Here is an 18195-nt window from a genome sequence, read left to right on the forward strand (position 1 = left end):
GCCATCCAACCATCTCCTCCTCCGTTATCTCCTTCTCCTCCTGCCTTCAATCTTTCCCAGAATTAGGGTCTTTTCCAATGAGTCAGTTCTTTGCATCAGGTGGCCAAAGTATTGGAGATTCAGCTTCAGCGCCAATCTTTACAATGAATATTCAGGACTGATTTCCTTTCGGATTGACTAGTTTGATCTCCTTGCAGTCCAAGGAGTCTTCTCCAAGAGTCTTCTCCAAGACTCTTCTCCAGCACCACAGTTCAAAAGCATCAATTCTTTGGTACTCATCTTTCTGTATAGTCCAGCTCACATATCCATACATGACTACTGGAAAAACCATAGCTTTGAGTAGACAGACTTTTGTCAGCAAAGGAATGTCTCTGCTTTTTAGTATGCTGTCTAGGTTGGTCATAGCTTTTCTTCCCAGGAGCAAGTGTCTTTTAATTTCATGGCTGCATGAATTTAAAAAATCTGCAGTGATTTTAGAGCTCAAGAAAATAAAGGAGTACATTAAGGCTGTATATTGTCACCCTGATTATTTAACTTATATGCAGAGTACATCATGTGAAATGCTGGGCTGGATGAAGCACAAGCTGGAATCAAGATTGCCAGGAGAAATATCAACAACCTCAGATACACAGATGACACCTCCCTTATGGCAGAAAGTAAAGAGGAACTAAAGAGGCTCTTGATGAAAGTGAAAGAGGAGAGTGAAAAAGCTGGCTTAAAACTCAAGAGTCAAAAAACTAAGATTATGGCATCCGGTCCCATCACTTCATGGCAAGTAGACGGGGCAACAGTGGAAACAGTGAGAGACTTTAGCATTGCTCCATCATGAATTATTTCAAGCATTTTTCATATCTTAAAAGCTACTTATATTTCTTTATCTGAAAACATTGTTTCTTTTGCTCATTTTCCTATATATTCACTAGCTTTTTTCTTCTCAATTTCTAGCACTCCTTACATATTATAGAGAAAGGTCTTTATCTGTGATATGGTTTGTAAATAAAAATTTTAACTCACTCTTAGACCTGCTCAAAATAGCTCAGGGTGGCACTCTTTTCTCCTCTTCTCTAGATAATGCCTGCTGTTGTTCGATTCTTTCTGCTCTGGACTTACGCATTTCTGCTTCATGATATCCTTAAATTGGTGAAATTGTTTCATTAATTTTTTCAATTCACCTGACAAAAAAACTAAATGCTACAAAAGGATCATAGAAAAAGTAACTTTCTGAACTGTAACTGACACAAGAAAAAGTAGAAAACTATTGCAAAGATGGAAACAATGGTCAACAATATTTGACCAAAAAAAAGCTCCAGGATCAGACCTCTTCGTAAGCATATTCTATAAGGCAAACAAGGCACAACTAATTCTAATATGACATAAATAAAAATAAGAAACAATTCCCAGCATGTGATATTAAGTAAACATAATCTTGATACCAGAGCTTAATAAGGACTCATGTCAATTATATGTTAATAAAGCTGTTTAAAAATAAAATTATCAACAAGGATTCTATGAAAAAGGAAGATTTTAAGTAAATCTTATTCATAGAACATAGATTCATGAACACAAAAATCAACTATGTTCACAAAATTTCAAACAGATCTACAGATAATTGTTAGACTCAATGAGAATTTATCACAACAGATGCATACAAAGGAAATATACAAAACTCAATGGTACTACGTAAATCAACAACACAAATCAGCAAATGAAATTTCAATAATTTTTCAGTTCAGTTCAGTTCAATCGCTCGGTCATGTCCAACTCTGCGACCCCATGAATCGCAGCACGCCAGGCCTCCCTGTCCTTCACCATCTCCCGGAGATCACCCAAACTCATGTGCATCGAGTCGGTGATACCACTGGAAAAACCATAGACTTGACTAGGAGGACCTTTGTTGGCAAAGTAATATCTCTGCTTTTTAATATGCTATCAATAATTTGTATAATCATATAAAACATGAAGAGCTTATAAATACACATAATAGGTCTTGTGCAGAAACACTACGAAGAAAATTATAAAACTTTAGTGACAGACAATTTTTAATACCCCAAATCAGAAACGTATATGATGTTCATGGATTGGAAGACTCAATATGATAAGTATGCCAATTCTCTGCAAATTGATTTTCAGTCTCAATGCAATCAAACCCCCAGAAAAGTTTTTGCAAAAGTAAACCAAGAGAAACTTGGCAATGCAATTCTGAAATGCATACAAAAAATGCAAAGGCACAATAGCCAAAATACTCTTGAAGAAGAATAATTTAATAAGACTTGATATAGGAGATATCAAGTTTTATTTTAAAGCTGTAATAATTATGATAAAGTGGTATTACAACAACCATAGACAGATACGCAAATGAAAAAAAATAGAGAGTCACCAGACAGATGACTTGCACATAATGAGAGTATGTTTCTAACTTGGTTATAGTAAACAAATATCGCTACTGTCATATTAAGAAGGCTGCGCATCATAATATTAATATACATTTCCTAAGTGGTTGAAGATCCAACCAGCCCATTCTAAAGGAGATCAGCCCTGGGTGTTCTTTGAAGGAATGATGCTAAAGCTGAAACTCCAGTACTTTGGCCACCTCAGGTGAAGAGTTGACTCACTGGAAAAGACTCTGATGCTGGGAGGGATTGGGGGCAGGAGGAAAAGGGGATGACAGAGGATGAGATGGCTGATGGCATCACCGACTTGATGGACATGAGTTTGAGTGAACTCCGGGAGATGGTGATGGACAGGGAGGCCTGGCGTGCTGCGATTCATGGGGTCGCAAAGAGTCGGACACGACTGAGTGACTGAACTGAACTGGACTGAAGTGGTTGAAGGAGGATACAGGTTAAGAAGGCAGGATAGAAGGAAGGAGAAGAAAAATAAATAAATAAATGTTGCTTTACCAAAAAACTCATCATGTGGGATGGGATCCTGTTACATTTATAAATATATTACCAAAAATGAATATCACTAGGTCTCTATTTACTGACTTCCAGTGATGTCCATGCAATCTTACCAACAGAAAAAAAAGTTGGAGAGTACTGTATGGGTTTTGATAATATTCCAGTTGAACATAGAACTCTTGTATATGAACATACTTGTGTGTGAAAAAGGAAAAGTGTTTGAAGGAATAGCCACTGCTGTGAATACTGGTTACATGATGATGACAGGACAGGAAAGAGGACAAGCACGAGTAGCTCCGCCTTTATCCATATCAGTTTCTAATTTTTTTCTTGTTACAACGGTCGATGAAAGTTCAGTTAACAATTAAGAAGAAAGGGAATTTTATTTGAACCAGACTAGGATTATAACCCGGAAGAGAGACTCTCAGAAAGCTCTGAGAAACTGTTCCACCAAGTGCAAGTTGAAGGCACAGGCATACACGTTTTTGAGACAAAGCATCACACATCAAAATGACATACTGATATTTTATACAAAGTTCACCAAGGACGCATAGTGCCGGTAAGCAGGCATAAAGAGAGCAGGAAGTCCGTGATCCTCCATAGAGTTGGGGAAGAATGCTATCGTTTTAAGAAATTATATTGCTAATGTCAGAAGAAAGGAGGAAATGTTATCTTTAAGGTCAAGCAGACACTCCTGTCTTCAAAGAAGTTTGGTTAATATGTAATGCAAGCGCACACTACACGTTAGGGAGGGAGGGAAGAGGCCCAAATGGATGCAGAGAGAGAATTTTGTGTTTAATTTTTTCTTATCCTGTCTGGAAATAAGAATTTTATTTCATCACAACAAAAATTACTACTCTTATGATCCGAACACATAGAATAAAGAAAATTAAAATTCATAATTTGTTGTTGTTGTTTAGTTGCTAAGTCGTGTCCAACTCTTTTGCAACCTCAGGACTGTAGCCCCCCAGGCTCCTCTGTCCATGGGATTTCTCAGGCAAGAATACTGGGGAGGGTTGCCATTTCCTTCTCCAGGGGATCTTCCTGACCCAGGGATCAAACTCATATCTCCCGAATTGGCAGGCAGATTCTTTACCACTGAGCCACCAAAATTCATTATAGGTTAGAACAAAGCACTCAAGTAATCACGTGAGTGGAGAAAACAGGGTAATTGAGAGCTGCATCTAAAGAAATGATTATATACACATATAATCATTATAAGTGTTACAAAGGGATGTGTAAAATATGTCATAATGTAAAAGTAAAACAGTGCATGAATCAGAGGCAGTCAAAAGAAATCACCTAGGTAGTTCAAGCAGAAAAAGAATTTCAGCTATTGTATGAGCACATCTCATTGTAAGAACCCAAATCACGTCTGAAATCCTGGATATGGAAGAGTCTGGGGAAAGATAGGCATTTGATTTACAACCCCTGCAGGAAGGCAGTCTGGGAGCACCTGAAATGCATGTAGATGGAGACTCTGCACAGTACCTGCCATACCACAGCTCCCTCCCATACTGACACTTCCAATTAGAAAATATTCACCTCTCAGAAGGCAAAGTGCCCACCTTGAGTGGGAGCTGAAGTGAGTGGGTCTGAGAATAAGCAAGGCAGGACACAAGAGCTGGGAGATATGAATAAAATAAATAGAGAAGAATACAGGGTATTTATGAGAGCGCTCATTACCTTGCAGTGCTGGCGTAATATCATATAGTGGCCAGGGCTGATGGTGGGAGCCCTCCTCTTTAGTACCAAAGAAAGAGAAGTCCACCTATATATTAGGAAAGCTGCAATGGAGGAGGGAGCCCTTGAGCTAAATTAAGAAACCTATTACTTCCAACCCTTCCCACTCAGATAAGATTCTCCTTTCAAAAGATAGTCCCTGACTCTGATTTTAAAATCAGAAAGAAATTTGGAAATCATATAAGCTGTATAAAGAGCCTCCTTTTTAAAAAAACAGAAATGAGAAGCAAATCTTAAAAGTATTTGAAAGAGGAGTTTTAAAATCCCCAGTAAAATGTCACCACAAAGCTGAGAAAAAATTATAATCTAAAATAAATTTTTAAAACTAGTGAAGCAAATTAAAGGTATGAGGAGAAGTGAAAGTTGCTCAGCCATGTCCAACTCTGCTACCCCATGGATTTGTAACTCAACTGAGGCTTCTCTATCCATGGAATTCTCCAGGCAAAAATACTGGAGTTGGTAGCCGTTCCCTTCTCCAGGGGATCTTCCCAACAGAGGGAATGAACCCAGGTCTCCCACACTAAAGGCAGATTCTTTACTGTCTGAGCCACTAGGGAAGCCCAAAAGTATGAGGAACCATCATAAGACAGAAATACAGAAACTCAAAGAAGAGATACCAAGGTATCAGGAAGATGTGAAATAGAATCTGATGGAGAGAAGAGAAATTGAAGAAAAGGAGAAAAATATTTCATGAGTAAGAATTAAGTAAAGTAAAGAAGAAAAAGGGAACCATAAGAAAAGCATATGACATAAAATAAAAATAAAGAAGTAGCTTAAAAACACAGTTTTAAATATTAAAAAGTCAGTGAAGATCCATCAGACATGAAAATCAAGTCCTACCAGGAAGAAAACTAAGTCAACAAAACAGAAGAATTATTTAAAACAATAATTGAGGAAAATATTTCTGAAATAAAAGATTTGAGTCTACAATTAAAAGCTCACCTTATAGTAAACACAAGATGAATGCAAGTAAATATTGTGGTCTTTCAAGATAAAAATAGAAGCCTTCAGGAGGCCAACACTCCCCCTCCATCTAAAAAAGAAACAAAACCTTAAGAAATCAGGTTGTAAGATAGCAATACTCAATGCCAGAAAATAGTGAAGCAAAACTTAGATACTCTATGGAAGAAAATATGCACTGAGGATTTTCGTACAACTAATTTGTCCTTGACTTAAATATATTTCTAAATGTGCAAGAACTCAAGAAATATTGTTTCTGATAACTTTCCTAGGGAGTTTCCAAGAGACAAGATATTATTATTGAGTACTGAACATTTTCATTGTGGAATTAAGTCTGATGAAGGAGTAATAAATAGTATGTAAATGTGACCTGTTGTGATAAAGTACAAATACCAAAACTTCCGTCAGAGAGGATGAGGGAGAGAGGTAGCTCAAAGAGTAAGTCCACTGACTGCTTTATATATAATAGCTTCAAATCAAAGGATATTTAAAACACATAAGGTTCAACAAAATTAAAAATTTGTGCATCAAAGGATCCTAGCAGGATAGTAAGAAGATCCTGCTGAGAAGAAGAAACAAACCAGGTCTCTGATAAGGGCCTATGACCCAGACTATATAAAGATCTCTCATAATTCCACATTAAAAAGATGAACAGCCCAATTTAAAAATGGGCAAAGAACTTAGACATTTCTCTGAAGATACACAAGTGGCCAGTGAGCACCAGGAAAAGATGCTCAACATCACTAGTCATTGCTGCTGCTAAGTCACTTCAGTCGTATCTGACTGTTAGCGACCCCATGGAGTGATGGGACCAGAAGCCATGATCTTCGTTTTCTGAATGTTGAGCTTTAAGCCAACTTTTTCACCCTCCACTTTCACTTTCATCAAGAGGCTTTTAGGCAGATGCAAATCAAAATCACAAGATACCACTTCATACTCAATAGTGTGACTATAAGAAAAAAAAATTAATGGAAAATGACAAGCATCGACCAGGAGGTGAAGAAATTGGAACCCTTGTACATTGCTGGGGAGAAGGTAAAATGGTGCGAACTCTGTGGAAAACAGCTTGACAGTTCCTCCAAATATCAGCATAGAATTACCAGATGACTCAGCAATTCCACTCCCAGATGTATATGTGCTACTGCTAAGTCACTTCAGTTGTGTCCGACTCTGTGTGACCCCATAGACGGCAGCCCACCAGGCTCCCGCGTTCCCAGGATTCTCCAGGCAAGAACACTGGAGTGGGTTGCCATTTCCTTCTCCAATGGATGAAAGTGAAAAGTGAAAGTGAAGTCGCTCAGTCGTGTCCGACTCTTAGCGACCCCATGGACTGCAGCCTACCAGGCTCCTCCATTCATGGGATTTTCCAGGCAAGAGTACTGGAGTGGGGTGCCTTTGCCTTCTCCGGATGTATATGTAAAAGAACTGCAAACAGGAAGTTCTGGTCCAGGACTGAGACACAGGAGGCTCCTCAACTCACCTCCACCCCTACAGCTACAACACAAACCATTGAAAGAAACCCAGGAATGAGCTGAGCCAGAGCTACATATTGGGCAAGCGAGAGAAGACTCACATTGCAGAGGGTCTTGGCACACCCTCAAGCCACGAAGGACAAAGAAGGTGGCTGGACAATTACAAGGGTTCGAGACACAGCCAAGAGCTTGGGAGGGTGGCACGCCGAGGCTCCTCTCCTATATGTGCTCACGTGGTCAACACTGGAAGATGTTGCTATTGTATCTAATGCCCAGCAGCCAGTACAGACTGTGGAGGAAAATGAAGTCTCCACACTGGGCCTTGCACATTTTCCCCACACCTGCAGGCAGCTCCCTACTGGGCACACCCACTTTCCCTGCAGGCTCCAACCCAGACCAGCGACCCTCAGCTCTGCTAGCCCTGCCATCTCACCTCATTATGTCCCAGGAATATCAGAAATGTTGCTGCAACCGTTTACTGGGAGGTCCCTGCTCTTTAAGCATCTCTCCTGTTGGAGTCTGAGATTCAGTTCCACTGGCAGGCACTCCATCTGCCTGGTTGGCATAGTAACCTCCTTCCTGTGGTCTCTTTTGAGTAATAAATGATAAGGCAAAACACCCCGAGTCTCTGATATGTTAGAATAATTTAGTCGCATGAGCAGTGTCCTCTCAGTTCAGTTCAGTTCAGTTGCTCAGTCACATCCGACTCTTTGCGACCCCATGGACTGCAGCACGCCAAGTTTCCCTGTCCGTCACCAACCCACAGAGTTTACCCAAACTCATGTCCATTGAATCGGTGATGGCATCCAACCATCTCATCCTCTGTCATCCCCTTCTCCTCCTGCCCTCAATCTTTCCCAGAATCAGGGTCTTTTCAAATGAGTCAGTTCTCTGCATCAGGTGGCCAAAGTATTGGCATTTCAGCTTCAACATCAGTCCTTCCAATGAACACTCAGGACTGATTTCCTTTAGGATGAACTGGTTGGATCTCCTTGCAGTCCAAGGGACTCTCAAGAGTCTTTTCCAACACCACAGTTCAAAAGCATCAATTCTTCAGTGCTCAGCTTTCTTTACGGTCCGACTCTCACACCCATACATGACAACTGGAAAACTAGCTTTGACTAGATGGACCTTTGTTGGCAAAGTAATGTCTCTGCTTTTTAATATGCTCTCTAGGTTGGTCATAACTTTCCTTCCAAGGAGTAAGCGTCTTTTAATTTCATGGCTGCAGTCACCATCTGCAGTGATTTTGGAGCCCCCAAAAATGAAGTCAGCCACTGTTTCCACTGTTTCCCCATCTATCTGCCATGAAGTGATGGGTCCGGATGCCATGATCTTCGTTTTCTGAATGTTGAGCTTTAAGCCAACTTTTTCACTCTCCTCTTTCACTTTCATCAAGAGGCTTTTTAGTTCCTCTTCACTTTCTGCCATATTGGTGGTGTCATTTGCATATCTGAGGTTATTGATATTTCTCCCGGCAATCTTGATTCCACCTTGTGTTTCTTCCAGTCTAGCGTTTCTCATGATGTACTCTGCATCTAAGTTAAATAAACAGGGTGACAATATACAGCCTTGACGAACTCCTTTTCCTATTTGGAACCAGTCTGTTGTTCCATGTCCAGTTCTAACTGTTGCTTCCTGACCTGCATACACATTTCTCAAGAGGCAGGTCAGGTGGTCTGGTATTCCCATCTCTTGAAGAATTTTCCACAGTTTATTGTGATCCCACAGTCAAAGGCTTTGGCATAGTCAATAAAGCAGAAATAGATGTTTTTCTGGAACTCTCTTGCTTTCTCGATGATCCAGCGGAGTTTGGCAATTTGATCTCTGGTTCCTCTGCCTTTTCTAAAACCAGCTTGAACTCCTGGAAGTTCACGGTTCACATATTGCTGAAGCCTGGCTTGGAAAATTTTGAGCATTACTTTACTAGCATGTGAGATGAATGCAATTGTGCAGTAGTTTGAGCATTCGTTGTCATTGCCTTTCTTTGGGATTGGAATGAAAACTGACCTTTTCCAGTCCTGTGGCCACTGCTGAGTTTTCCAAATTTGCTGGCATATTGAGTGTAGCCCTTTCACAGCATCATCTTTCAGGAATGATGGAATTCCATCACCTCCACTAGCTTTGTTCGTAGTGATGCTTTCTAAGGCCCACTTGACTTCACATTCCAGGATGTCTGGCTCTAGGTCAGTGATCACACCATCGTGATTATCTGGGTCCTGAAGATCTTTTCTGTACAGTTCTTCTGTGTATTCTTGCCACCTCTTCTTAATATCTTCTGCTTCTGTTAGGTCCATACCATTTCTGTCCTTTATGAAGCCCATCTTTGCATGAAATGTTCCCTTGGTATCTCTAATTTTCTTGAAGAGATCTCTAGTCTTTCCCATTCTGTTGTTTTCCTCTATTTCTTTGCCTTGATCTCTGAGGAAGGCTTTCTTATCCCTTCTTGCTATTCTTTGGAACTCTGCATTCAGATGCTTATATCTTTCCTTTTCTCCTTTGCTTTTCGCTTCTCTTCTTTTCACAGCTATTTGAAAGGCCTCCCCAGACAGCCATTTTGCTTTTTTGCATTTCTTTTCTATGGGGATGGTCTTGATCCCTGTCTCCTGTACAATGTCACGAACCTCATTCCATAGTTCATCAGGCACTCTATCTATCAGATGTAGGCCCTTAAATCTATTTCTCACTTCCACTGTATAATCATAAGGGATTTGATTTAGGTCATACCTGAGTGGTCTAGTGGTTTTCCCTACTTTCTTCAATTCAAGTCTGAATTTGGCAATAAGGAGTTCATGATCTGAGCCACAGTCAGCTCCTGGTCTTGTTTTTGCTGACTGTACAGAGCTTCTCCATCTTTGGCTGCAAAGAATATAATCAATCTGATTTCAGTGTTGACCATCTGGTGATGTCTATGTGTAGAGTCTTCTTCTGTGTTGTTGGAAGAGGATGTTTGTTATGACCAGTGCATTTTCTTGGCAAAACTCTATTAGTCTTTGCCCTGCTTCATTCCGTATTCCAAGGCCAAATTTGCCTGTTACTCCAGCTGTTTCTTGACTTCCTACTTTTGCATGCCAGTCCCCTATAATGAAAAGGACATCGTTTTTGGGTGTTAGTTCTAAAAGGTCTTGTAGGTCTTCATAGAACCATTCAACTTCAGCTTCTTCAGCGTTACTGGTTGGGGCATAGACTTGGGTTACTGTGATATTGAATGGTTTGCCTTGGAAATGAACAGAGATCATTCTGTTGCTTTTGAGATTGCATCCAAGTACTGCATTTCGGACTCTTCTGTTGACCGTGATGGCTACTCCATTTCTTCTGAGGGATTCCTGTCCGCAGTAGTAGATGTAATGGTCATCTGAGTTAAATTCACCCATTCCAGTCCATTTGAGTTCGCTGATTCCTAGAATGTCGACATTCACTCTTGCCATCTCTTGTTTGACCACTTCCAATTTGCCTTGATTCATGGACCTGACATTCCAGGTTCCTATGCAATATTGCTCTTTACAGCATCGGACCTTGCTTCTATCACCAGTCACAGCCACAGCTGGGTATTGTTTTTCTTTGGCTCCATCCCTTCATTCTTTCTGGAGTTATTGCTCCACTGATCTCCAGTAGCATATTGGGCACCTACTGACCTGGAGAGTTCCTCTTTCAGTATCCTATCATTTTGCCTTTTCATACAGTTCATGGGGTTCTCAAGGCAAGAATACTGAAGTGGTTTGCCATTCCCTTCTCCAGTGGACCATATTCTGTCAGATCTTTCCACCATAACCCACCCAATGGAGTACTATTCAGCCATAAAAAAGAATGAAATAATGCCATCTCTAGCAACATGGGTGAACCTAGAGATTATCACACTAAGTGAAGAGAGTCAGAAAGAGAAAGACAAATACTGTATGATATCACTTATAGGTGGAATCTAAAATGTGACAAAAATGACCTTCTCTGTGAAACAGAAACAGACTCATAGACATAGGGAACAGACTTAGGGTTACAAGGGGGTGGGGGCAGGGGAGGGAAGGATTGGGGGTTTGGGATTAGTAGGTGCAAACTATAATATATAGAATGAATAAACAACAAGGCCCTCCTGTATAGCACAGGGCACTATATGCAGTATCCTGTGATAAATCGTAATGGAAAAGCATATGAAAAAGAGTCTGTGTGGATATGGATAACTGAATCTCTTTGCTGCACAAAAGAAATGAACACAAAGTTGTAAATCAGTTATACTTCAATAAAAAATTTTGAAAAACTAGGACTTCTCATCATTTACTAGCTCTGTGTCTTTGGGTGATTAATGACGCTTTCATGACTTCAATCTTTTTGGTTTTTTTTACTGTGCCGTGTGCCTTGCAGGACCTCAGTTCCCTGATCGAGGATCAAAGCCACACCCTCTGCACTGGAAGCACAGAGTCTGACCCATTGGATTGCCAGGGAAGTCCCATGGTTTCAATCTTTTAACAAAATTAAAGAGGTGTATATACCCATCTGAGGGAGTTCTAATGAGAAATAAGACAATACTTATGACATGTTTAGTGCAGGATCTGGAAGAGAAAAAACACTAAGACAGAAACCATTCTTACCACCAGTGGTGTATTATAGGTTTCTCAGGCCAGGGGTTTAGGCACTGCTCTTGTCTGTGCTCCAAGATGCCTGGTCCAGTCCATCCCCTGGAGAATCAGAGGGGAACCCTGGCTCCTGGGTAGGTGGCTAAGGGACACTGGGCTCTCTGTTCTCTCACCCCCAACAAAGCCTCTGCTCCCCACCTCCCCTCTAGCAGAGCCCAACACACACACACAAAGAAGAGATGTTTCAGCACCAGAATATCAGGGCTGAACTGACATTCATTATTATACTTCCAGAATAATTTCATCCAACTCTCCTCAAACCGAATAGACAAAACTGAGGCTCAGAGAGAGAAAGAGATTTATCTGCAGTCATCTAGCAAGGTGGGAGGAGCCTAGACCTAGAACTCAGATCTCCTGACTCCCAAGTGGGGTGCCCACTGCACCCCAAGTCTCCTCCCACTTCTTCCTGGAGAACTCCATTGCACAAGGGCAGTGGGGCAGCTGAGCCAACAGCAAAGCCACGAGGCCATCCAACGTTACCCAACATACACTCTCCTGCTGTCTTCACTCCTCCAGTCTACTCTACCCCAACTTCTATGTCCCCAGAGAACTTTATTCAGCAATGACATGGAAGGATAGATGTGTCTTGCCTCCTCACTCACATCTTGAAATAGAAAGCTGGGAGAGGATATTGCTTCACCCAAAGGAATTACGTGTTACTGGAGGTCACCTCAGGCATGAACAGGTGAAATGCTTTGTGAGCAGGGATTTCCTGGCATCTGTCTTTCTGTCTTCTTGGAGGATATAGATTCATGGGAAACATTAGAGGAAGGGAAGGAGGGAGTCAGAGGTTTAGCCAGGAGGGTTGGTTGGTCACACTGGTAGGATTGATCATAGCCAGGTCAGAAGTGGAGGTCAATGGGAAGGTTTGGGGGTTTATTTCCCTGGTCCGAGGCCAGAGGCCAAATGTCTAGGTTTCCATTTCCTGGTGAATGGAGGCTGCGGTTCTTGGGTTGACTTTTGGATTTCTACAGTGAACCCTAGGAATAGGCCTCTTGTTCCTGCCCCTGCTCTCCTTCACACCCCAGAACATCTGTCATGGGTCCTGTTCCACTCTCCACTGGGGACAGGAAGTCCCAAACCCACACCCATCTCCCCGGAGCTCTAAGGGGACCAGAGGTCACAGGAGCCAGAAACAAATGGAGTTGAAAGCAGTCTTTTATTGGAAAGTCCATGAGGGAGGCAGTCCATGCTCAAGCTTGGGCCTCCCGCATGAGAGGAAGAAGGGGCAGTGTGGGAGAGGGTCGTGCTACAGGCACCGGGGCCTGCATCGCTGGGGACTTCACAGGTGCACAAGCACAGACTCTACCTGGTAGAAGAAAAGAGAATCGGAAATGTGAATCAGCAGGTGAAAGACTCAGAGGCAGTGGGAGGCAGGGCCAAGTTCACATGCCATCTTTCTCAGGACCCCAGTTGTAGCCCCTGAGACCCCTCAGTCTCTCCATCACCTCCCGTGTCCTCTCCCCACTAGCTTAGGATTGCCCTCTGCCAGTCGGCCTCTCTGCCCCTTCATGGGCCTCCTTTCTCTCCACCCATTTCTCACCTCACCGGGGATTCATACAGGTCTTCCCACAAAAGCCGTCACAGCACTTCTTGGCCCCTGGGCACTGGGCATCTCTCCGACACTGGTCAGGGGGATTCCACAAGTTGCAGTGGATAGGAACACTGGGGCAGAAGCCATGCTTGGATAGATGTCTGGCTCGGTCTTGTGCTGCGACTACATCTTGTCCTTTGACTGGGTCTTGTCCTTTCACTGGATCTTGTCCTTTGTCAGGAGATTGACCATTGACTGGACCCTTTCCACTGACTACAACATTTCCTTGACCTTTTGGACTACCTGTTGAAAGAAATATCCCCACATGTAGACCAATGTGTCTGCTTCAACTATCTAGTCTGTCCTCCAGGTCCAGCCACTGCTCACTGCGGTGTCCCTTAAGCTGAGGGACAGTGAGATAGAGAAGGCTCACCAGGGCCAGCTGGGGTCTGCACTCTTGGATGGCTGTTCCCTGGGCTTTGGGGAAAAGCGCCATAGGACCAGGTTTCCTTTGGGTGTCCATTTCTTCCCCTCACCCTCCATTCTGGGTCCTGGGGCCCTCATGAGGATATGCCAGGGAGGAGTGACTTTCAGGAGATGAGGACACATTTTCATCTTTGAGGAAACTTGGAGGAAGGACAAGGAGCTTTGAGACACATGCCAGGAGACCTGAGCTGCATCCTGGATCTGGAGATTGTCCTGACAATTCCTCACCTCGCTCTAGGTCTCAGTGTCCAGCTTTGGAAAACAGAGGTCTTCAGACTCCATGATTTCTGAGGCCCTGTTAGTTCTTAACCTCCTCTTACACGACTGATGTGCTTTGATGGGACAGGCAGGCAGGGAAGAGACCCCCACACCCAGGGCCCAGATTCCTGGTGCTCCTTACTTCATTGCATGTTCTGTCCAAGTATCAGTGCTTGAGACCAAGGTCATGTTCCAACACTGCTTCCACAAACAGCCCTGATTTCTCAGTCCTGGGGTGGAATGCACATGGAGTCTAGTGGGCAATTTCCTACTTCTCTGGATACACTCAAAACCTGCTGTCCAGGTGGAAGAGTGGGCTCCAGCTCTGCATGCTGCCCCTTGTCAAGACCCAGGCTGCCCCCAACATCTTCTCCTCAACCCAAGCCAGCCCCAGCCAGGCCACTCGTCCACTCACCTGTTACGACAGCTGCCTGTGCCACCAGAGTCCCAAGGACGAGAAGGACCACCACCTGGACCAAGAAGCTTGTAGTCTTCATGTTGTCAGGAAGCATATAGCTGAGAGCTGAAGCTAAGCCTAGTTTTATGCAGCTCCAGCTTGGCCTGGTGCCAAGGGTGGGTCTGTGGTTTCAAAGGGATAAGACTTACTTTTTCTTAGTTCTGCCAGGAAATATCCTCTGCTATCATGAGAGGGACCTTGGGCCCTCCCCCAGGGATTATCCACAGAGAGAAATGGCGGTTGTTACATCATTTCTAATAGCTGCAAGAGCTATCTCACATTCTCACAAAGAAGTAAGGCTGGCTGGTCTGTAGGGATGATCATAACCAAATTCTTTATACTTAGAGAGTATGAAGCCCAAGGGAGAGAGAGGAATCACCCACATTCATTCAACAAGTCAGTGGTAGGGCAGGGGTACTGTTTTCATAGCCAAGGTGTTTCCCCAGTACTCCCCGGCTCCTGCAAGCCGCACCCAGACCTACCCTAACAATTTATTCTTCCCAGCATCATGCTAGGCTTTTCTTTCATTCTCCCCTGATCCCAAGAAAACCTCTCAAAGACAAATTTGCCCAGAACGTTTAATGAGTAATCAGTATACTTTGCTATTTCACAGGCAGTCCCTGAAGTGGACCAAGAAAGTAATAGGGAAGGTGGCATTCAACGTCTGGAGTGGCATGATGCTCTTGAAATCTCAGTAAGAAGAGAGGGAACACCCATAAAATAAAAGGAAGAAAGTAGAAATCATCTATAAGGTGGATATCTACAGTGCATACATCCAACAAGACTTTCGCCTTTTTAGAACAGGCCCCCTGTTTCTTCCGAAGAACTCCTGGTTCTTTGTACCATAAACTTAGGAATCTAATGGGAATTTTTGATCGTGAAAGCCTGACACCCAGTCAGAGATCAGGGGGTGTGTGTGTGTGTGTGTGCGTGTGTGTGGTCTATTGACATCCTTCATTTAAATGGACACTAAGGGGAAGTCCCTCCTGTTGGTAAAGGTAGGAGAGATGTGCCTGGAAACTCCTGAAGCTACGGTTTCAGTCTGGGAGAAGGGAACTTTTTTGAGAAAAATAAATCTAATTCAATTAGAAAAGCAGAGAAACGATGGTAAGAGAGGCTTCAGAAGGGACCAGTCAGTCCTTCATTCCCCTTTATCTTGAGAGCAGTTCTTCCCACACCTTTCCCATGGTTCGGTTATGACCCAATAAACTGCCTAAGCTAGTCTGAGTTGGTATTTGTCACTGTTGTCAAAGTTCAGAGTAAAAAAAATGAATACCCAGATATTAGGTATTGTCCGGGAGAGAACCTGAAGTGTGGAAATAACATTTGAATTCTGAGTGAGACAGATCAGATCAGATCAGTCGCTCAATTGCCGGGGTCCAGCCCCGGCTGATCCAGGGTATTCGAAGCGGGGACGGCATCGGCGAGGATCAGGATACAATAGCTTCAATTAGATATTAATTAGAGATGTAAAGAGTAATAGAATGAGGATAGCTCAGTAGGAAAATTCAGTGGAGAAAAGAGGCTGAGTAGCTTGGTTTACGCGGGAGACCAATAAAACTTCAAGACAAGAACCTTGCACCACTTACATAGGCCGCAGGCGTCCTTCTGTTCTCCTGAAGGAGAGGAGACACTGAGGCCTCCCCGGTCGGATCTTAGAAGCCCAGGCATAATTAGTAAGCATGGCAGGTTCCGTGCTCCAGATGGAGACTCAGCCAGAGTGAGAGAGAGAGCGACATGGGGAGACCAGTATTTCGAGAAACTGATCCCAATTCTTTATTTTCCATGGTCTACTTTTATACACTGAGATGTTATGCAAAAGTCACGCGGGGTCAGCAGTCCTGACTTTTATCAAAGTCAGGTGCTTCATACAAATGTATACAGAGGTCTTAGGGGTGTTGCATCATCTTCTGGCCAGGGGGCCTGCTGACAATTTATGACCCTCTCCTTGTGACAGCGGTCAGTCAACCAGGACAGTTATTTCTCCAGGGGTGATTATTCTTAAAACAGACGCCACCCAAATAAAGTTACATTCCTATAGGGTGAGGGTGTAGTGGGTTTTAGTTAAGGAAAGAATTTACTTAGCCTAAGGTCTAACATGATTAATATCAAAGGTTAATACTTATTTTTTCTATATATTCATTAATGTGTGTAAGGGCAGGGGATATGGAGACTTAGCAACAAACATTGGCTCAACAAATGAAAAACCCTTCACCAATACAATTTCTAATCAGCCCATTATACTTATACTAATAGTTTTCTAACTTTTCTAAGGAACCTGTTTTTAGAAGGTTTAAAGCATCTCGTGCCTCTCACGGTTGGGAGGCTGTGAGCAATCACATGTGGCCGGACAAGCCTGTCAGGCAGGCTAGAGGAACTTCAGAGGAGTTTGTAGGTTAAAACACTCTTGTCATGCCCAGGAGTTTTTATTAACTGGAGCTCTAGGTTAACTCCTTCTCCGAAAGAGGTGGTGGGGGATAGCCCCCCGTAAAAACAGAGGTGTAGGTGGGAGCACAAAGTAGTAAAGCAGGCAGGCTCTGGTTATGGGGGTAGATGCTCGAGGATTTCCAGGGAGACTCCTGAGGCTCGATCCCACCTTTGCGTATGTCGAGCTTCCTTCCTCATGACCTTTGCAACGGGCGGAGTGCCTCACTCTGGCCCCCAACACTCAATCGTGTCCGACTCTTTGCGACCCCATGAATCGCAGCACGCCAGGCCTCCCTGTCCATCACCAACTCCCGGAGTTCACTGAGACTCACGTCCTTCGAGTCAGTCATGCCATCCAGCTATCTCATCCTCTGTCGTCCCCTTCTCCTCCTGCCCCCGATCCCTCCCAGCATCAGGGTCTTTTCCAATGAATCAACTCTTCGCATGAGGTGGCCAAAGTACTGGAGTTTCAGCTTTAGTATCATTCCTTCCAAAGAAATCCCAGGGCTGATCTCCTTCAGAATGGACTGGTTGGATCTCCTTGCAGTCCAAGGGACTCTCAAGAGTCTTCTCCAACACACAGTTCAAAAGTATAAATTCTTTGGTGCTCAGCCTTCTTGACAGTCCAACTTTCACATCCATACATGACCACCAGAAAAACCATAGCCTTGAGACAGGGAGGAAAGCAAACTAAGTATTTTATAGTCAAACAGTTTAAATCTCCATCCTTTGTTTCTTTGGACTCAGACCTCGTCATGTCCACCAGTGCTGCTGAAACATTAAGGAGCTATAACAAATACTAGATGTTGGAGTTGCCAGGCTACTTTAAAAAAGAAAAAGCTCATCACAAAATAAATTATGCAAACAAAAAAGTGTGTAGAACTGATACTCCTTAAAGAATTAAAACATTACAATGGCAGCCTGCACTCACTTACCAAGAACAAAAAGAGAGTATTTCTTGTATATATGCCATATCAACATTTATTCCTCGCCAGTTTCTTACCTGTCCATCTTCCACAGAGGTAACCACTTTCTTGGATTTTCTAATTTTCTGTTAACTCAAGCATCTGGCTCATTTCTCGCTGGGTTGTCTACCTTTTCCTCATTGTTTTGTAGACAGAAGAAACTGTCACACGTTACTAGTAAGAGTGTATATTCATGCAACCTGTTTGAAAATAAATTTGGCATAGCTAGTAAAATTAAACATGAGCAACATCTTTTAGCTTTTTACCAATCTGATGAGTGAGAAGTGATGCACTGCTGAAGGTTTTAGTTAGCATCTGTTTCAGTTGAGTTTAGTTCAGTCACTCAGTCATGTCCTACTCTTGGC

At 43.0% G+C, this 18195-nt stretch overlaps 1 protein-coding gene across 1 annotated transcript; it reads right to left on the reverse strand.

Annotated features, from left to right (window-relative positions):
• Positions 1-12843: 12843 nt before the first annotated feature.
• On the reverse strand, positions 12844-17891 carry LOC102392539 (elafin). The gene is made up of 4 exons (XM_025277560.3): positions 17869-17891; positions 14397-14560; positions 13247-13540; positions 12844-13012 (listed from the first exon to the last, which is right to left on the reverse strand). Exons 1-3 carry the CDS (start codon positions 17874-17876, stop codon positions 13248-13250), a joined length of 465 nt encoding a protein of 154 aa, XP_025133345.3. The 5' UTR covers positions 17877-17891; the 3' UTR covers positions 12844-13012; position 13247.
• Positions 17892-18195: the final 304 nt, after the last annotated feature.

This window comes from Bubalus bubalis, chromosome 14 (assembly GCF_019923935.1).
Source record: "Bubalus bubalis isolate 160015118507 breed Murrah chromosome 14, NDDB_SH_1, whole genome shotgun sequence".
Taxonomy (NCBI): domain Eukaryota; kingdom Metazoa; phylum Chordata; class Mammalia; order Artiodactyla; family Bovidae; genus Bubalus; species Bubalus bubalis.